Here is a 21940-nt window from a genome sequence, read left to right as displayed (position 1 = left end):
CTGAAAAAAAGCCCTAGTAAGTAGAGAGCAGTATCACTCCCAGTTACAAAAAACATTTTGTATTTTACCTTATATGTGTGATCAAGACAGTAAAATTCTAGCTGAAAAAAAAGCTTTTGGTTATGGGGTGAGTCATTGCCCAATTCTGTAGGTATCTGTGTGATTAACAGTATGAAGTGAGCCCTCAAATGCTGGGAAATCAACTGACTTAAACTTGGCATGTTCAGGTATATCACTGAAACAAATTATTAAAATATTTTTTCATGTTTTATGTGCTTCAGTTTACATTCATATTCTTTCTATGAACAGTGTCTCAGCATTTTTTATTGAAAATCCACTGGTACCCATATTCTTAAATAGTTCCTTCATTTTATTAGCATGCAGTAAAAGCTCAGGGATTTGAACTAAGTTTTTACTAACTGTAGGTACAGCAGGTTGAAACAATGAAATACGGATTTTGGACAGGTTTTTTTTCTTTTTTTTAAAGTAATGGTTTTGTTATTTTGTTAGTCCATTTGGGATTAGCAAATGTTGAAATTCTTTAGAACTGGTTTTTAATGAGTAATAAGGACAATTTGCAGTTGTTAAGAGCAAATGATTAGAGTCATTCTGTTAGTTTATATATTGCTTATACAATAGGCAGATTTTTAAATGTTTTTAAAATAGATTAGGTGTATACTCCATGTGTCTTGCATTTATACCATACTGTTCAGTCCCATTTTTTTATCGAATGCAAAGGTGTAAATCAAGTCCTCTGATATTTGTACAGGTTCTAGATTAGTGAACTTAAAGTTTTACTTGTTTTTTGTTCTTTGTTGTCTAAAAATGAACACTTAGATATAAGTAATTAGAGTGAGAATGTAGAATTTTTCTAATGTCATGACCAGTTCTTGTACATACTCAAAGTTACAGGCTGTGTAACTTAGAGTTGAAAGAATTTGTGAATTTTTGAACTAAAAAGTTGATTATACATTGAATATTTGGATCATTTTTATCAGGGGTTAGCATACTTTTTATAAAAAGGCCAGTTGGTAGATACTTTTTTTTGTAGGCCATATGTTCTCTGTCACAACTACTTAACACTAATTGTAGTGTGACAGCAGCCATAGACAATACATAAAAGAATGAGTGTGGCTGTGCTTCCATAAAATTTTATTTACCAAAACAGGCAGCATGCTGAATTTTGCCTGGATTTATATTTTAAGTTTCTGCGGATTACCTCAACACCCTGGGTTTTAGTAAATACGGTATTATTAAATGTTAGGTCTTAGGGTGAATGAACTCATATCGTGCATTCATTTAGTCAATGTGCTGAACTGTTTGTTTATTGCTATACATTGAGTCATTCTTTATTCTTGGATTATCCTATTTATCGCAAAACCAATATCTTAATTACAGTTCTCAGGAATAGCAGTTAAACAGCAAATTGCATATTGTTCTAAAGTGCTATAGAGAAATTAGAGAATGACTTTTCATTATAGTTCTAAAATCTAGATTAATGTTTTCAAATAACTGGCACATCAGCTGTCATTCCCTTGCTCGTGACGAGTATTGTATTAACATAGATCACAACACTCTTTTTCTAATATTATCAGGATACTTATACGCTTCAGTAGAGCCATCTAAGTGGCCATTACTAACAAATATGAATTTGCATGGGAGATGAATTCCTTTTGTCATCCTGGTTCTCACATGTTTTAGAATAACTGGCATCCTTGGAAACTACCTATTTTAAAAAGTAAAAGATAATGATGGTATTCTTTCCTTAATGTTTGTTTATTGCGATTGCTAAATCCGAAACATATTTATGTACATTTTTGGGAAGTTTTAATTTATTATATCTTGAGGTCATTATTTCTGAATCTGGAAACTTGTACTGCATCATTTTATGTTGATTATCGGCAATTTTAGGAATTAGTATATTTTCTATACCCTATATACTTAGTGAGCATGCAGGTGTCTGGGACTTAACAGCTATTTAGGGAAAATTGTGAACCTCAGTCCCTCAGTTTGAACATCATTGAAAAGAGCACCGAAGAACTAAACAACATTAAAGGTTTAGTCCCCTTTACAGTCAGATGTGAGGAGAGAAGACAGTGGTGGAAAGAAGCAATTTAAGTGACAGAAAAGAACTGAAAGAATCTCAGAAGGAGAATGAAGAAACTTCACCTCAACTTTGAGGCTTCCAAATACAGAAATAATAGTTTTAAGGATATCACCATGTCATCCTGAGCTACTCTAAATATGTTCACTTACGCTAAATATTCTGTTTGTGAGTGAAATGAGTGATAGACATTTTTAATCAAAACTGTTTTGAGTTTAATTGTCCTAAAGAATTATCTCTTAGTTTGAAACCAGCCATCTTTGATTCGTTCCCGTCTTTTACCTCTGACAAATTCTGTCTGTTCTTTTGAAATGTCCCCTCTTTTCATACTTAACTGTCATCCTAGTTCAGGTTCTTTATTTCATCCACTTGATGACAGCAATAATTTTCTTAACCGGTCTTAACCAGTCTTACCTATTCAGATCTCTTTCTCTCTCTAGTTCTTCTTTCCCGGTGTTCCCTTTTCCCCTGTATTTCAGATAATACACCAATATTCACATACCGTACCAGCTTTTTAAAATTTTTTTGCTATTTTTAGGAATATATAAAATGTGAAACAAGTATTTTTTATATTATTTTTTCTCTTTTAGTCTGAGAATAAAGGATTAGAAACTACCAAGAACAATGTAGTTCAGCCAGTTTCAGAAGAGGGAAGAAAATCTAAACCCAAAACAGGTAGGTATAAATGTGGTATTAATTTTTACAGACTTTTAAAATTAAGAGTCATACATAGAAACTAATGTGAGCCAAGGAAAGTCTTTGCCATACTTAGCAGTTGAACACAGAATGTACTGTTCTCAGTTCTATGCATAATGTATCAAGGTTTCAGCTTATAGAAAAAATTAAATTGGTGAGGTACTAGTTCTTTAAGTCATTTTTTTTTTTTTAATTTAACTGTAGGAGAACTGAAAGAACTCTCAATTGTTGAATGAAAGACTTTTCTGACTAGTACATTTTAAAATTTACTGACACAAAGTGTCATATTTCTTATTTGGGTGTATAAGGGTAGTGATTGCATATATGCACAGCTGTTTCCATTTTTTCCACCTTCAGCTTGAACTCTGTATAAGCTGGTGATAAAAGAGCATTTTTCTAATCTTTATTATAGATAAGCAGCTTATCCAGTACACTGCCTTTCCACTTCTTGCATTCCTCGATGGGAACCCTGCTTCTACTGTTGAACAGGGGAGTACAGCATCATCAGAAGTTATGTCCTCAGTAGATAAACCCATAGAAGTTGATGAGCTTCTGGATAGCAGCCTAGATCCAGAGCCAACCCAGAGTAAGCTTGTTCGCCTGGAGCCATTGACTGAAGCCGAAGCTAGTGAAGCCACACTGTTTTATTTATGTGAACTTGCTCCTGCACCTCTGGATAGTGATATGCCACTTTTAGATAGCTAAATCCCCAGGAAGTGGACTCTACATGTATATATTCATCAAAATGATGAACTATTTATTTTAAAGTATCATTTGGTACTTTTTTTTGTAAATTGCTTTGTTTTGTTTAATCAGATACTGTGGAATCAAAAGCACCTTTTGCTTTTCTCACTTACACACTCTGGCAAAGCTTTCAGATGTTACTCAGCTACATAGGTACACAAGATTTAATGCACATTGTTGGCATATCTTTAAGTTGGATTCAAATGGCCATTTTTCTCCAGTTGTAGTAACTTGGATTTCTTTTTTTACGTATATGCCCATTAACCCCAGTTAAACTTTTGTTTGTTTTACTTGTTTGATGCTGTCTGTTTGCATTGAGTGTAAGTCACTAGAACTAATGGTAGAACTCTTAAACCTTTGTCTGTTCCAGTTACTTTTATTAAATATTTTTCACTTGGCTTATTTTTAAAACTGGGAACATAAAGTGCCTGTATCTTGTAAAACTTCATTTGTCTCTCTTGTTCAGAGAAGTTCATTCATGTTCAAAGGAAAGGCAAAGTAAACATGAGTGCTTGCTGTCAGAAATGGCTCCAGCTCCATATATATAAAAAGAAGGGGGATGGGATGGCATCAACCCCATCCATCTCGTTGGACTAGTTTTAAGTAAAAGTTTTCTGATTTGTTTGTGTTTTTTCGAACCATACTATTTAGTAAAATAAATATAATGAATGTTGCGTACTAATGTCTGTTACGTGTCTTCTTTAGAGGTGACACCCACATGTAAAATTTTTTCCTTTTTATAGGAAGTAGATTTAAATTGTAAACTGTCTGTTGTCCATTTTTGATTCACACCAAGATCTTTGTGCCTCATCTCAAGAGTTAGACTGTGTATTACAACAACGAAGGAATATAAGGTCTCTAAACTTAATGTGTTTTAAAGTTCTTCTGTGTTAAAAATTATACTGGCTTGCTGCCGATATTTCTAATAAAGAACTAAGAGAAGTATGCCTCTCATTGTTCCAGATGAGGTAAGAACATGATCACTGGATGCCACCCAAAGGCCAGTAATTGTTTTTTTTTTTTTAAAGATTCTATTTATTTATTTGACAAGAGATCACATGTAGGCAGAGAGACAGGCAGAGAGAGAGGGAAGCGGGCTTTGTGCTCAGCAGAGAGCCCGATACGGGGCTGGATCCCAGGACCCTGGGATCATGGCCTGAGCTGAAGGCAGAGGCTTTAACCCACTGAGACACCCAGGCGCCCCAAGGCCTGTAATTTTTGTCCCTAGAGATAGAACAGTAACACTTTATCCCTTTGGAACAGGCTTATAGAGCTTAATACAAGGCGGGCACCACGTTTATCAAGTTGAATTCTACCTTCAGGCAGAGCCTGGAAGCAGAGCAGTTTATATCTGAATATTTTATAGGGCTGTTTAATGAAAATCACAAATATGGCCCTCCTCGTGGCCATATTCTGTCAATAACCTGGAATTTCTATTACTATAATGTAAAAATTCAAAATAAAGCCTAGCACAGAGAGATAGGAAACCCTTCCTTAGCAGATCTTTAAACATTTGGCTCTGACAATGGCATCCTGGTGAACTAATTCAAGTCCCCAGAAGTTAGTTTCTGCATAAGCTGTAGAGGTCACTGGCTTAGAGGTTGTTAAAGTGAGAACAAGAATTTAGAGCCTGAGAGACAGAACTTCAGAGAATTTTCTTTTTCCCTTCTCTTCTTCAGTGTGGAATATGATTAAGTTTCTTCTCTTGGGGACATTTTGGAGCTTTAGAAATATTCTAAAAATCTTGAAAAATATGTTCCAGTACTTTTTTGAGTTGAAATTAAAATTTTTCACCTTTAGTTGGAAGGAATTTAGGGTATTGATAATACTACCACTTAAAAATATAACTTACAGTTTAAAAAGTTACATGCTTTTTAAAATGTATCTAAAGGAATCTAAATACCGTACTGATTTGATAACCATCATCATCCATTCCACTTCTCCCAAAGAATTTTATCCTACTTTTATTATGTGTGAAAGTCCTACATTGAAGATAGTGTCATACTTCTCTGCAACTAAATTTGAAATTGTTTCCTATTACCTTAAGATTCTAAGCATTATAAAGAAATTTGTGTCCAGTTATACACAGTTCATCAAAACAGTATGATTATCCAAACCATTTTCTCTATCATGGAGTTAGATTATTTCTACTTCATAAACAGGGTGGCTGTGTAACTGAATTCTGATAAATAAATCAGAAGTGATGTACAGAACTTCCAGGTCTGGTTTGTGAAAACCTCCCCTCTGCAATCCTCCTTGCTCTTTTACTCCTCCACTAGCCTGATGCAGAGGAGTATATGGCTTCAGAGTATACATTCAAGAAGGAAGAAATCTGGCTTCCTGAATCACTGCTTAGAAGAGAGGCACCCATCAATCTTGGACACCTATTGTAGACTTCAGGTGAGTGGAGAGCAAACTATTATGTTCTGCCTTCGGGTTTTTTTTGGGGTGGGGGGGATTGATCTTAGTGTTCAGTAATAACTCATTTTGGCAAACATTAAACAGTAAAATTGTATGAGAAATAACATTTTTAGTGGCCTGAACAGGTCTTGATTGGGGGGAAGGAGTACTTCCCCAATTTTTTTGTATCTGAAGCTAAAGATTATCAGTGTAAGCATCATCAGTTTCATTCCTTTTTGTTTTTGTAAGTGTACAACTCTTAAAAACTTTGTAATACAAAAAAGTGTATGATGGAAGGAATTTGGTATAGCACTATCAGTCCTTTTAACTCCTTCATAACTATATGCTAGAACTATTGTATTTTTTAATGAGTTACCCACTGGTGACTTAATTAGATCATCTTTCAATTTCATCAACAGCAAAAAAAACCCAGAAACTACCTGAATTGCAAAAGTATTCTGCCCCCAGTGTCATTCTTTCTCACCAGTATTTAAAATTTTGTCTTTATTGGGTGTTTGAGAGTTTATCCAGTGCCTTAGTAATGCCTTAGATTCAGAATGCCTAAGAGATACATCTTTGTTAAATGTGGAAAGTGATTGTTAAGAGAGGGATGATGCCCTGATGTTCTTAAGGCATCTTTTCAGGCAGATCCAAGTTCAGGAAGGAGTAATAAGGAAATTGAAGATCTGGACACTGATCTCTAATACCTCTTGCTTACCAGAGGAAGTCTCTGTACTGTCTGGAAAACAAGTACCACAGTATGAAGACCATTAATTTCAAGAGTGCCCCCTATCTTCATCCTCATTATAACTTTCTTTCATTTAAGGGGGGTGGTTGTAAGTATCGGCATCAGAAATCACGTAGAACAGAGCTGAATGTTCTTTGAGTGTGTCACCTTGTTTTTCATAGGGATGGTATACTCAAGTGATGAGGCTTAAATTGACAATAGTCTGCAGACTGGGAAGATGATGAAATGATATTTGTTGTGATGAACATGTTACATTTAAGAATTAGAGTCTAAATGTTCATTTCAAGCACACATGAAATATTTTTTGAGAATTGGTTGCATATTAGGCCATAAAGCAAATCAGAAAATTTCATGGAATTGGTATCAAACAGACTAACTATAATACAAATAAATCAGACCATTACAGTTACAAGGAGTACTGGCATGGTATTTTGTGGAGTGACCTTCATTTGGGTTTACTGTTTTCCCATGATTATAGGAGTTAATGGGTTTGGGGTAGAAAGACCACAGGGGTGAAGTGCCGTTTTTACCATTTATCAAACTATCTTACTATTTTTTTCTCTGGAGAACCCTAATACACTTAAAAAAAAAAAAAGAAACAAAAAGCTCTCTTTATCTTACATCTTAGAACATAGAAAATCAAGGGTGTAAGAATGGAGAATCTGCCAGTAAATGGGGATGCTTTAAGAGCTGTTACACGGCAGTACTAAAGTGTGCTGGGCTGGCCAAGTAGTGACAAGTTGAAAAACATGTTAGGTCTTTTAAAAATTGGTAAATTGAAGCTAATCAAAACTAAGCACTTTTGCTCTGCAAAAGACCCTGTTCAGATGGAAGAACAAAGATACAGACGAGGAGAAAATATTTGTAAACTACGTACTATCTGATACAGGATGTGTATCTAGAATATATTAACTCAAAATTCAACAAATTTTAACAATAAACCATCCAATTACAAAATTGCCAAAAGGCATGAATAGACATTTTACTGAGGACCTACAGATGGCAAATAAGCATATGAAGAGATACTCAACACCATTAGCAATTTGGGAAAGGCAAATTAAAACTACAATGAGATAACACAATATTTCTATCAGAATGGCTAAAATTAGTGATACCAAATGTGGGCAAGGATGCAAAGAAACTGAACGGTTCATTTATCAATGGTGTGAACACGTCAGAAGATGGCAGTTTCTTGTAGAACTAATCATTTAACCTGCCCTCAAGGATTCTTCTAATTACAGGTTCCAAAGAACCACTGATCTTTATTTTCATCAATGAAAGAGTATTATAGGGGCGCCTGGGTGGCTCAGTGGGTTAAAACCTCTGCTTTCGGCTCAGGTCATTATCCCAGAGTCCTGGGATTGAGCCCCGCATCAGGCTCTCTGCTTAACGGGGAGTCTGCTTACCCCCCTCTCTCTCTGCCTGCCTCTCTGCCTACTTGTGATCTGTCAAATAAATAAATAAAATCTTAAAAAAAATATTACAAATGAAATGATACTCTATGTAATCTTTTGGGATTGGCTTTTTAATACAGTAGCATACTTCCTTGGAGATCCAGTCAAGTTGTTTTGTGTACCAAGAGTTTATTCCTCTATTTATTGTTTAGTAGGTTCATGGTATAGATGTAGGACTGTGTGTTTAAACATTTCATTTAAACACAGTTGAAGGACTTTTGGTTTGTTTCCAGTTTGGGCTACTGCAAATAAAGCAATAAACATTCCTGTATAGGTTTTGTGTGAACATTAAGATTTTTCTGTAAAATGCCCAAGGCTTCATAGATACTGTCTTGCTTATAATATTGGAGAAATCATGCCATTTTAAATGAATTACTAAATAAAATATACCAAGCCTTAGTAACATACGGAATAGAGTACTTCATTTCTGTTTGTTGTTGTTAAGGAACTTTTTTATATCCTCTTGTGTCAGAAAGCATCCATTTACAACTTGGGAAAAAATGCCTTTGGACACAGGTTAAAATTATTCTCCAAACTAAACTGGCCCATCTATTAAAGGTTCTTTAGGAGAACATGACTTGAATTACCTGAGATCCAATTTCATGGGTTATTTACAGAAGACCAAAACGGTGTAACTATCACCTTTAAAATAATACAGGTTTTCAGCAAATGCAATGGACAGTAAACCCTGTTTCGGGTTCCTTTATACAGAAGAGAAAAAGTAGGTCTGAGTATATATAGTGACCTAAATTTGAGTTGCTAAAGAATTAGTACACCACACACTTTCTCTGAATTCATTTATTTAGAGATAGAACACAGCCATTCAAAATGATGGAACACAATATCAACACACAGAATAAAGTTGGGGAATTAAGTTGAATTGTTATCTTTCATTTACATTAATAAATACCTTAAAAGAAGCAAATATAGATTTTAAGATTATGACACTAGTTAAACATACACAAGTAACTAAGTTTCTAAGTTAACTGTCATACTGCTTGATTTTCAGGTTGAAAGACTATAATAAACTATATATTTCAATTAAATGGCAGCAAATACAAAAGCATTTTAAACATCTTCTGAACCTATGGTATAGTATACTATAAGCAGTTTATATTCTATAGCATTCCATCATTCTCCTGGCCTCGGTTTATGGGTAGAAGGCAAGCTGGACACCAGCAAATCACATAACGAATTCACCACCACTAATGAGGTGTGTAATCTATTACGCATGTATTTTGAATAGAAGTTGTTTTTCAATGCCAAAGAAATGCCAGCTGTTTTTGGGAAACTTGGGATTTCCTAGCCTGGTCACTGATCAGTTATCTGAGCTTCAGTTTTCTTCATTTCTAAAACGAAGGCTTGGACTAGATTTTATCTAATTATCTCCTGAGGCTTAGTCTATACTACAGTAATGTCCTGTCAAAAGTTTACTAGCTTCGATTTTAATGAACTTTCAAAGTACACCTTCTAACCCACGATTACCTTTTTCAAAAGCTTTGTCTAAATCCTTCAGAGTTCCTAACATCTCCATTGAACCTATACTTTTGCTTATGTTATAATGACTAAAACAAAGTTGGTATGTTGATATGAAAGGCCATCCCTACCCAGGGAAGATTACAACCTAACTGGGTATTCAAATTAGTAACCCACTATCCCCAATCTTTCTATGAAGCCTCTGTCTCTTAATCTCCATCATAATTTACACTATTGTCCATCAAACACTCCCTACCTGTGTAAGTTCCTTATCTTCACATCAGGGGAAAAACCTGAAAAGATTTTTCAAACAACCGGCATTTAAGTCACTTATTTATACAATTTTACAATAGCCACCTTCTTTGCAGTCTCTTGTAGAGCAAGGCATCAAATATTTCAAAAGGCAGCCATACATTTCCTTTTATACTTTCTAAAACAGCTTAGGGACTAGCACAATTTAAAAATCAAACTGTCAAGAAGCAGTTTTGTTTTTACTCTTAATTTCACAGGCACAGAACTAAGGATAAACCTAACAATGTCCACTTTTCACCACCAGACTCCTATCTCTCTCCCTTTGTAATTCATTCTAACACACTTATCAATGTGCATGGCAAAAATACAATGATAAAATGACAAGCAATAAAATCTAGTTCATGCCAGAACACTGGAGAAGTTACATGGGAAGCACACACATACACAACTTTACAAAAGTTTGGAATACTGTTAATCTCAAACAAGCAATGACCAAAGTGGGACTTTCATGCCAGAAGTCCTGTTCAATCAAAATCACGATTTGTAAGAACAAGTGGTGCCACTAGTGTCCAAACATACAACACAATGCCAATCCAACTAGAAGAGATTTTCACCCATACCGCTGTCCACTGACTCTTCATCTCACGAGAAGGCTCATACCTAAAATTTAAGAAAAAAATAAAAGGGAAAGAGAGATTCAGCCATCACGCTACTTAACTTTACTTCGAGGTATTCTTTGTATAGTTTGTGGTAACAGATACACAATTGTTGAGCTAATCTGTTGCTCTGCTTGTCATACTACTTTAGCAACTAATGTGAAGGTAAAAATTAAGAATTTCTTTTAAAGGAGTAAAGGACATTGGCCTTCTGAAGTAGCTCTTTTACTAATACTCGGGTTCTTTATGTACAGGTCCCCACTTTCTGTACGTTTGTTAGGCCACTTTGCTTTTACAAAAAACCTGTATGAGTAGAGTAAATGGCTTTTTTCTTAAAAGCAAAATTTCTCTTTGTGTTTCTTTCAGTCAGCAAAAGCAGGTACTAGCATAAGCCTTTAATAAAAATGAAGTAGCATAATGCAAACTGTAAAAAGTAGGGGGAATCCTGTACTTATGGCTTAGCAGTCATAAGACAACAGGGAAATGGACTGTGATGCCTGGTTAAGTAAGATATTGTTATAAAAGACTTATCAATTCTAGGGCCACCTGGATGGCTCAGTCAGTTAAACATCTGCCTTCTGCTCCGGTCATGATCCTGGAGTTCTGGGATCGAGTCCCACATCAGGCTCCTTGCTCAGAGGGAAGCCAAGCCTGCCCCCTGGCTTGTGCTCTCTCTTTCCCTGATAACTAACTAACTAACGTATCAATCCTATCCTGTATAAAAAAAGTGTCATCTATTCCAAGCGTATATTGGAACCACTCTCTCACCTTCAGCCTTTTCAGATTTAAGAGATTCAGAAGGAAATACATTCCAAATTTAGCTGGTTTTTGTACAAATGAAACATACCAAAAATATTTTTTATCTAACGGTTTCTTTTTTTTTTTAAGATTTTATTTCTAAGTAATCTTTACACCCATCATGGGGCTCGAACTCATAACCCAGAGATCAAGAGTCACATGCTCCTCTAATGGAGCCAGCAGGGTGCCCCAATCTAAGGTCTTAATGTTTGTTATCTGACAGCCAAAGCTGTGAATTACTGAACACTACATGGATTCTTATCACTTAATATGCCGCAGTGTAGGACTTTTTAAAAAAATACTTATTTTTCAATAGTAAATGTCAGTAAAGTCTGCTCTTAAAATGAAGAATAATCTATTATTAGCATGGTAATTTCTGTAAAAAATGTGTAATTTCATGAAGCGTCTGATTTTAATCTCTTCAAGATTTGGAAGTATTTCAATATTAATGCCAAAGCAAGGAAGTAAAGTCTGCACTTCTTATACTGATCTCATTCATTTATATGTAAATTTTGAAATACATTGGAGGATCAAAAGTACTTCATACCACGTTTTACATACAATACAATGATGAAAAAAACATTGAAATTTCCACATGCAAAGTTTTCATGAAATATAATTACCTGTACCAGTTGGTAAGGGTCATCATGATATAAAGTGAAGCCAAGAAAAGCATGAAATGAAAGAAGGAATAACTGTAAGTAACACCATCCCTTTCATTATCTACGGCTCGGTGAACATCGTCTCCATCCTCCAGTGATCCATCACTTCTGGCTCCACCATCTTCTATTAATGTTGATTCATCACTTGTTAGAGTCAATTTATTAACCTGACTGTTGTTTGAAGTACGGATGCTGCATAAAAGACAGTTAGGAAAGAAGGAAAAAGGGTATTTAAAAAACTTATTTTTAAATGAATGGCTAGATTTCTTGTTAAAAAATAATCCACAGTTTTTCTTACCTTGAATAAAACACACATAATAAAAAGAGGATCAGTCCTATAATTCCTTGAGCATGCCACCACTGGACAGACTGCCCCTCCTTTGGGACAGTGTTTGTTGTATTGTACCCAATTATGCTTAGTAGACTTGGATTGCAGTTTGTTTCTGTAATGTAAATTAAGGTCAAATTAAAATGCCAGACAGTATAAGAAGTAATTTATTTTGGGGGACCTAGTTAAAAGTATTTTTCTTTTCTTTTTTTTTTTTTTAATTTTATGCCCTTGCATATTCAAAAAATTCTCCTGGAAGAAGGCACAAATACAAGAAAAATGTAATCTGAAAAACTTGTATTTATTGATAATGATACCTTTTAAATATTACAGCGCTAACTTTACAGAAGTGCCCAGAAAAATGTCCAGAACGGAGATGATATTAAGCTCTAAACTGATCAAGAAAAAGGTGAAATTGAGATGAGCTCTCATAAGTATAATAAAACCCTAGTACAGTTAGGAATAAAATTCAGGTGTTCTAAATGAAGATACAGTGGCTTTTCCTAGTATATATTGTAGGAGAACAATAGTGACTTTATGAAATTTATAAACTTTGGTCAAAGTACATTGCTATGTAGGCAAGGGAGCTTACACATAAAATTACCAGTTAATTAGAATTTTAACAAGTGCTTTGTGGAAATGTCCAAACAAGTCATAATGACCTAATCCATACTGTTAACTTTTGTAAGAAAAAGTCTGTATTCACTAAAGTATCCAAAATGTTTCTCTCTTCCACAAAGTCAGGTATATCAACTATCATCTTATGATGAAAACAATCATTAATTGGGGGAAAAATAAGACAAAATTGATTCTTATCTTAGAGCCATTCAGATAAGAGTAAGCTCTAAAGCAAATTAATAAAAAAAATTTCTAACTACTTAACACCTGAACAAAAATAATTCTTTTCTGTAATACTAAAAACAGCCTTCATCGGGACACCTGGGTGACTCAGTGGGTTAAAGCCTCTGCCTTCGGTTCGGGTCGTGATCCCAGGGTCCTGGGATCGAGGACCTGCTCCCTGCCCAGCAGGGAGCCTGCTTCCTCCTCTCTCTCTCTCTGCTTGCCTCTCTGCCTACTTGTGATCTCTGTCAAATAAATAAATAAAATCTTTAATTTAAAAAAAAAACAGCCTTCATCCCACTATTGATAAAGCATCTACTGAGTTTATAAACTTGAAATCAGATTCAGATAACATTTTGTAATTTTAAGTAAAAGGCACCATTTCTTCCTTTTCAAAATCAGTAACTAATTTCTTGCTCATCTGCTTCACCCCAAATGATTTATATTGGCTTTTTAATCTCATGGAATGCAATATAACTGGCCTATAAAGAGATTCATTAGAAAGCCTAATTATATTCACTTGCAAGGTACTCACAGACAAAAACAGTATCTTAATTAGTTAAAAGCAAAACTATACTGCTTAGCAATGAATCAAGGAGCATTTTAATAGCTTTTCTAATACACACACACACACACCCCCCCTCTCTCTGTCTCTATATATATATACACACACACACACACACACACACTCCGATAAATATGACTGTTCAAATTAGGTATATTTGTTATAATTTTCATATGATTATAATTTGTTAGTAAAAGAAGCAAAGTGAAAAAAATACATAGCAGTACATCAAATATGAAAATGCTATTATTTCCATACTGTTTTCTTCTAGAGGCTTATTTTTCTTTTTTAAAGATTTATTTACTTATTTTAGAATGAGAGAAAGAGCAAGAGAGCGTTGGGTGGCGGGGGGGTCTGAGGGAGAGAAAAGACTCTCAAGAAGACACTCTCCTGAGTGACCCAGAGATCCATCTCAGGATGCATGAGATCAAGGACCTGGGCCAAAAATCAAGAGTCAGATGCTTAACCCACTAAGCCACCTAGGCACCCCAGAGGCTTATTTTTTAAATAGCTTACTTTCACAAAATAATCATCTATGAAAAAAAAAAGTTGCAGAATTCATTAAAAAGAAATAAGGGGCGCCTGGGTGGCACAGTCGGTTAAGTGGCTGTTTGACTCAGGTCATGATCCCACGTTCCTGGGATCGAGCCCCACATCGGGCTTCCTGCTCAGTGGAGAGCCTGTTTCTCCCTCTCCCTCTGCCTGACGCTCTGCCTACTCACACTCACTCTCCCTCTCTGTCAAATAAATACAATCTTTAAAAAAAAAAAAGACACTTCTCTTGGGGCGCCTCCGTGGCTCAGTGGGTCAAAGCCTCTGCCTTCAGCTCAGGTCATGATCCCAGGGTCCTGGGATCAAGTTCCGCATTGGGCTCTCTGCTCAGCAGGGAGCCTACTACCCCGCCACACCCCTGTGTCTGCCTCTCTGACTACCTGTAATCTCTAGCAAATAAATATATAAAATCTTAAAAGAAAGAAAGAAAGAAAGAAACCCAAGCAAACAAAACATACCCGGTTCATTGGTCATAGCAGACCATGTCAAATACATTGTGTAGACTGTGATTACTGAAGACTGTAACAAACCAGATCTTGGTTGTGATTCCTACAAAGAAAAATTAAGACAAATATTCTGACATCATTCAAGATTTAGGGGAAACTTAGAAAAATGGAAGCTTCATTAAAAACTAATGATATAAAGATCATACTTGGATTTTTGGCAGAATAGACATTACAGAAGCACCAAGGCAGAGGAGCATGTTGACACTGATGAATGCTTTATTTTCTGAACAACTGGCTGGATGAGTATAATAAACAAAGAATAGGACGATAGCAACTAAAGACAGCAGATAATTCAGAGCTGTAGCTGATAACAATGCTGTGAAAGAAATATAATTGGACAATTAGAATGTATCACGAATATTAGGAGTTAGGCATAGGGTTCATTTTAAAAACAATCATTCAAAATGTATTTTAAGCAACTAACATGGTCTGCATTATGCAGGCTATAAAAGCAGAGAAGAATATTTCTGAACTTTATCACAGTGATTTTACACTCCTTACACATAGCTCACTATAGTATTTTTAAGGACAGTAAGGTAACATAAAAAATTTCATTAACAGTAATAGCTCCATTACAAACACTTTCACACACAGTGGCCTTAATTTTCAAAATACAGAAAAACAGAAAATTACTTAATGTTAAGTCCATAAAACAATGCTTTCCTGTATTAACTAATTATTTTTTATTTAAAAAAATTTTTTTTAAGTAGTCTTCATGCCTAATGTGGATCCCAATGCAGAACTTGAACTCACAACCCCGAGATCAAGACCTGAGATGAGATCAAGTCTAATGCATAAGTGAATGAGCCACTCAGGCACCCCTTAACTAATTATCTCTTTAAAAATTTTTTATACATAACAATAAGTCATTATTATTTAATAAGACAACCCAAGTTTCTTGTATGTAAATTAAAACACACAGTGTGTTTTTGTGCTAATGCATCCTTAATATACAGGTGTTTATGCAGATATGCCTGCCGGGATCCACCCAACAAATATTTAATGAATGCCTGCAAAGTTCTAAGCACTGGGGATACAAGAGGAAACAAAACAAACTCTTGCATTAGATTTGCATTAAAGAATGACCTGTTCTATAAAAGTGAATTTTCCAAATGACTGAAGCTTATTTCTTTGGATACTAAACTCTATTTTAACCACTGAGATCAAATAAGACAAACTAGCTGTGAGAGAAGTATCAGGCTAGCAGATAAGAATGAATATAGCTTTCAATCTGATTTAAAATATTTAGTGGAAACTCTTATCATTTCACATAAAAATTTGTATTTATGGCTGCTTTTGAAAGGAATCAGAAAAAATTCAAGCAATACTGAGCCCACATTTCCACAAGGCAACTACTGTATGAAACTGAGCAGCAGCTATGCACCTTAAATAAAATACAGTCATCACAGTTCTGGTTTGCACAAGGATTGCCTATGCACTTTAACGTGAGTCTCTTCCCTCCTTTTCATCACCTGGGGCAAGCAAATGAATTCTGATCCCTGTTCTGCAGTATAACCACTGGACTCAAGCTCATCATTACAAATAAAACAGTCACAGTACTTTAAGAACCCCATTACGTGTTATTGACACAAAAAGGCCTTTCCACTTATATAAAAAGAAATGTTCTAGAGTTGCTTTTTATATTTTTTCTGCATGCTGATGTTTATGAATTATGCCACTGTTTATTTCTAGCAGTCCTCGTCCCTTTAGTATTTTTAACCTGCTGTAAAATAGGAAATTATGCTGTAAAAACTACATACTGTCAACCATAGAACACAGCCTTTGCAACATCTATTTTAGCCATTTAAGGTACAATGTCTGGATTATTTTCTGGCTCTTAGGTATGTTCTAATCGATTACCTAAAAACTATTTCAACAAGTAAAGCTGTTCACACAATGTGGTAAGATGGCACTCACAAACCTTTGAAGTAAACACCACTTCACAAAAACATCATAAAAATCTTTATTTCCCTAGTCTACATATATGCTCTTACCTTCCAAGTTCACCTATCTTGAAGATGCTCCAAGAAAAAAGCTTACCTGCATACCAACATCTTGAGTTCCCTTCTTCCATTTTTTCAACCCATGATTCATTCCATGAATGGGCAAAATCAATAAGTAAGACTAGCTGTATGAGGATGAAGCAAAAGGCACCTGCCATGCCTACATAAAACCACACTGAAAGAAAAAAAAAGATACAAATCAGTGGCTGGTTCACTTTTTATTATTTCACCTTCGTAATCACAATACACAAAAGGAAATATTTTATACAAATGTCTTGATTTTGCCAACAAGAGGAAAAAAGAAAACAAAACAAAACAAGTAGTGTTACAGTTCCAAGAAGCAGTTATCTCAGTTTCTTTATAAAATATAAACATCACACAATTATGAAAAGATGTATTACCAGTTGTAAAAGTTCCTTCGGGAATGAAGAAAGCCCCAATAATAATCGCAATTGCTGCAGCAAATTTAAAGAACCAAAATCTGAAAGAAATAGAAATATAGTTTACTAATACAGATTCACTCAATAAATAGTTTCATATATGAAATCTTTTAAGAGCATGTGAAAAAAGTTTATGTGACTGTTTAGGACCATTTTAAAAAAGAAAGATAATTAATTCACTATGAGAAAATGAGAATATTCTATATTCACAGGTTCATTTTAAATAATGAATGGGTAAGTGAAATTTAAGGAAGAAAACAAATGAACAAAATAAAAAAGACCCAAAAAACCCAGACTTTACATACAGAGAACAAACGAGTGGATGCCAGAGGGAAGGTGGGTGAAATAGATAAAGGGATTAAGAGTACACTTATTCTGATGAATGCTGAGAAATATATAGAACTGTTGAATTATTATATTGTATACCTGAAACTAACGTTAACACTGTATGTTAACTTTACATGAATAAGAAATTAAAAATAATAATATGTGAAAGTATAAGGTGCACTATACAAATGAACAGGTTTTATAAACACATGATAAATGCTCCATCCAAAACTCTGGTAATAAAAAAAAACACTAGCTTTTAGGACATCAGCATCTTGATGGCAAAGAGCCTATTTTTTGGTTCCCCTGTTCTTAACAACTAATTAGGCTTCCAACCATTAACAGAAGGGTCTCTGTGCAGCAGGATGTGAGATCAAGAAACATTTAAGAGGAAAATCGTCTCCAGCACCTGTGTATTTGGTAATAGGCAGACAGACTCTGGTATGGGCTGCAGAACTAATAAACATCCCTAACCCCTCCTACCTTTTCCCAGTTGGGGAAAACCTAGACTGCTGATGTATGCAAATACCCATGAATGAGAGACAATTTATAAAAGTCTAGCTCTCCTGAGGGAAGATTCCTGCATGGCCTGTATGTGTGTCAGGGAGATGAGTTTCAGTGCAACAGAGAGGGGAAGAGAAACTTTGTCAGTACCACCCCTACACGATGGCAAGAGAGTATGGACACTACCTGGCAGCAACCTCTCCCCTGGGGCAAAACGAGAACTGTTGAGTGACAGCTACTCCAACCCTGTGGGACAATTCTAAAGAAACCCATTTCTCTCCAGAAGCACCCAGATTATGGAGGCAGGACCTCCATGACTAAGGGGGAACAGGAAATGGGGAAAGCAGCAGCAAAGAACATCAAAAAGCATTAAAGGAACACAGTTTCTGCCAATTACATTCAGGATTTAAGCAGGAAATATGTTCACAAGTCTCTGGGAGATCCTCAGCCAAGGATATTTCTGCTGGCTGTGTGGGACTCCAAACACCTGGAGTACTAAACCCACTCTGCAGCCAGCTCTCTGTGTGTGCTCCCAAGTGTGGCAGAAAGAGCCAATCCAGAAATGAGAGTGCTCTGAGAAAAACACCACCATCTGTAGGGAAGGGAGAAACCACAAACTTCAGCCGTAGTGCCACCTTCTGGAAAACAAACAAAAAAAGACTTCCAGTAGCCAGTGAGGTGAGTTTTTTTAAGAACCCGAGAAGTCATAAAAGCTTAAGACTTCTTCCACAAAAGGGAGCAAGAAGTATTCAGCCAGTGTATAAATACAAGGTCACAGAGAACTCTTGGGATCAAGAGTACACCGCATCTTCTGCTACCTCAAGCAACAACACAAAACTACAGGGAACAAGAAAACACTCCCATCAACAGAAGATAATAATCCAACAACTGAGCTCAAAGGCACAGTATCTTGTAATCTAGTGAATAAAGAATAACAGCTGCTTTAAGGAAACTCTATGAGCTACCAGAAAACACAAAAAGACAAAATCAGGAAAAAAAAATAAATGAACAAAACGAGAAATTTAGCAAAGTCAGAAACCGTAAAAAAAGAACCAACATCTGGAGCCGAAGAATATGATGAAAGAAATGAAAAATGCAAGAGAGCACTTGCAGCAGGGTACATCAAATGTCCAACAGAATCAGCGACCCAAAGAACACAAATTTTGAAATACCCCCATAAGAATGAACAGAGGAAAAAAGAATGAAAAAGAGTGAAGCCAGCCATTTGATCTATGGTATTTAAATATTAGAATAATTAGTGTTCCAGAGGAGAGGAAGAAAGAGGGGGGAAAGGTTATTTAAAGAAGTAATGGAAAATTTCCCAAGCTTGGGAAGTATTATACACCTGAGTTCACAAATCTAATAAATTTATTACTGCTATTATCTCAATGCAAAAGACCCTCTCTAAAACACAAACTGTCAAAAGATGGAAGAAAAAGAATCCTAAAACCAGCCAGAGAAAAAAGGATCTTAATCTACAAATGATCTCCCACTAAGCTAGCAGCCGACTTCTCAGCAGAAATTATCCAGGCCAGGAAGGAGGGCAACGACACATTCTAAGTTTTGAAAGAAAAAACTGCCAGCCAAGAATATTCCTTCTACCAGTCATCCTTCAGATATGAAAGAGAAATACTTTCCCAGATAAATAAAAGCTGAGTGCTGAGTTCTTGAAAAAAAAAGATTGGTGACAGTCCAAGCTTAAATGAAAAAATGCTAATTAGTGATATGAAAGTGTATGAACATATATAACAGACTGGTGAAGATAAACAGTAAGATTTAGGAAAATAATTCTATAATATGAAATGTTAATATCTAACTATAAAGGCTAGTAAGAACTATTAAAAAACTACACTATGTTAATACATAATATAAAAATTATTAAACTGACATCAAAACTCAAAAAGGGGAGGATTAACTGGATAGAGCTTTTGTATACAATTGGAGTTACGCTGCTATGCTAACAGCTTAAAATGGCCTGTTTTATCTAAAAGATGTTTTAGATAAGCCCCACAGTAACCAGAAAGCGAAAACCTACAGTAGGTTCACAAAAGATAAAGGCAAACAAGAAGCAAAGAACACCAATTTACAAAAGCAAGCAGAAATGGAGGAAAAAGAACGGAAATACAAAACAATCAAAAAGCAGTAAGTAAGGTAACATTACTAAGGCCTTACATACCAATAATTATTACCAGTAATTATTACCCTAAATGTGTATATGACTAAATTTACCAATCAAAAGGCATGGTGTGGTTAGATGGATAAAAAACCAAGACCCAACTATATGCTGCATAGAAAACTCACTTCAGATCTAAGAAGTCTCCCAGGCTCAAAGTGAAGGGATAGTAAAGGATATTCCATGCAATTGGAAAGCAAAAGAAGTAGGGCTAGCATACCTATATCAAACAAGAAAACTTTAAGACAAAAAAGGTAACAGGAGGGATGCTTGGGTGGCTCAAGTCAGTTAAGCGTCTGTCTACCTTTGGCTCGGGTATTCCTGGGATCAAGCCCCGCATGGGGTGGGCTCCCTGCTCAGCCAGGAGCCTGCTTCTCCCTCCACCTGCTCTGCCTGCCGCTCTCCCTGCTTGTGCTCTGACAAATAAATAAAATCTTAAAAAAAAAAAAAAAAGGTAATAAGACAAAGAAGGCTGTTAAATAATAGTAAAAGGGCCAACTCAATTCTCCATGAAGATACAATCATAAATATATATATACCCAACATTAGAACACTTGAGTATATTAAGCAAACACTAACAAAATTTAAGGGAGAAATGGGTAACAGTAACAGGAAGAGACCTCAATACCCCAAACTTTCAGCAATGGATAAATCCTCCAGACAGAAAATCAACAAGGAAATGCTGGATTTGAACAATATGTTTAGGCCAAATGGACTGAACACATTTAAAGAACAATCCATCCAACAGCAACAGAATACACATGCTTCTCAAGTGCATACGGAGCATTCTCCAGCATGAACAGATCACATGATAGAACCCCAGAAAGTCTTTTTAAATTTAAAAAGACTGAAATCATACCAACTTTTTTTTTTTTCCCCCAATGACAACAGAATGAAACTAGAACGGAAACCTGGAAAATTTCCAAGCACATGGAAACTAAACAACACACTCCTGCAAAATCAAGAGATCAAAGAAGAAATCAAAAGAGAAATTATCTCTAAACAAATGAAAATAGAAACAACATAATAAATAAAACATACAGGACACTGCAAAAGCAGTTCTGAATGGGTGAAGATATTCGCAAATGACTTATCAGATAAGGGCTAGTATCCAAAACCTATAAGGAGCTTTTCAAACTCAACACCCAAAGAACAAGTAATCCAATCAAGAAAGGGGTAGAGGAGATGAACAGACATTTCTGCAAAGAAGGCATCCAGATGGCCAACAGACACATGAAAAAGTGCTCAATATCACCCGACACCAGGGAAATACTAATCAAAACCACAATGAGATGCCACCTCACACCAGTCAAAATGGCTAAAATTAACAAGTCAGGAAATCATAGATACTGGAGAGGATGCAGAAAAAGGGGAACGATCCTACACTGTTGGTGGGAATGCAAGCTGGAGCAGCCACTCCGGAAGACAGCATGAAGGTTCCTCAACAAGTTGAAAATAGAGCTACCCTATGACCCAGCAATCGCACCACTGGGTATTTACCCTAAAGATGCAAACACTGCACCTGAATATTTAGAGCAGCAGTGTTCACAATAGCCAAACTATGGAAAGAACCTAGATGTCCATCAACAGATGAATGGATAAAAAACATGTGTATATATACATCATCTTAATATATATTATATATATATAATAATAATTATTTGAGACACAGGGTGGGGGTCTGGGGGGAAAATGAAACAAGATGGGATCAG

The 21940-nt window shown here is 35.6% G+C and overlaps 2 protein-coding genes across 4 annotated transcripts in view; one reads left to right on the top strand and one right to left on the bottom strand.

Moving 5' to 3' along the window:
• The window catches only part of HSF2 (heat shock transcription factor 2), a 36862-nt gene extending 28917 nt beyond the window's left edge, over window positions 1-7945 (top strand). Inside the window, exons 12-13 of one of the 3 annotated variants that reach the window (XM_032339665.1) lie at window positions 2695-2779; window positions 5824-7945. In XM_032339665.1, coding sequence (XP_032195556.1) covers window positions 2695-2779; window positions 5824-5828 — 90 coding nt within the window. In that variant the 3' untranslated portion in view covers window positions 5829-7945. Of the gene's footprint in view, window positions 1-2694; window positions 2780-3212; window positions 4596-5823 lie in introns of those variants that run through there. The other 2 variants (XM_032339664.1, XM_032339663.1) reach the window with 2 other exon arrangements.
• Window positions 7946-8929: 984 nt separating this feature from the next.
• The window catches only part of SERINC1 (serine incorporator 1), a 34888-nt gene continuing 21877 nt past the window's right edge, over window positions 8930-21940 (bottom strand). The window contains exons 4-10 of the mRNA XM_032339666.1: window positions 17186-17265; window positions 16822-16959; window positions 14928-15097; window positions 14734-14824; window positions 12289-12433; window positions 11952-12182; window positions 8930-10534 (exon numbers count right to left, since the gene is read on the bottom strand). Coding sequence (XP_032195557.1) covers window positions 10399-10534; window positions 11952-12182; window positions 12289-12433; window positions 14734-14824; window positions 14928-15097; window positions 16822-16959; window positions 17186-17265 — 991 coding nt within the window. The 3' untranslated portion in view covers window positions 8930-10398. The remainder of the gene's footprint in view (window positions 10535-11951; window positions 12183-12288; window positions 12434-14733; window positions 14825-14927; window positions 15098-16821; window positions 16960-17185; window positions 17266-21940) is intronic.

Source organism: Mustela erminea, chromosome 4, assembly GCF_009829155.1.
Source record: "Mustela erminea isolate mMusErm1 chromosome 4, mMusErm1.Pri, whole genome shotgun sequence".
NCBI classification, from domain to species: Eukaryota; Metazoa; Chordata; class Mammalia; order Carnivora; family Mustelidae; genus Mustela; species Mustela erminea.
The sequence above is the reverse complement of the archived record's forward strand: the minus strand, read 5'-3'. Positions and strand labels throughout refer to the sequence as shown.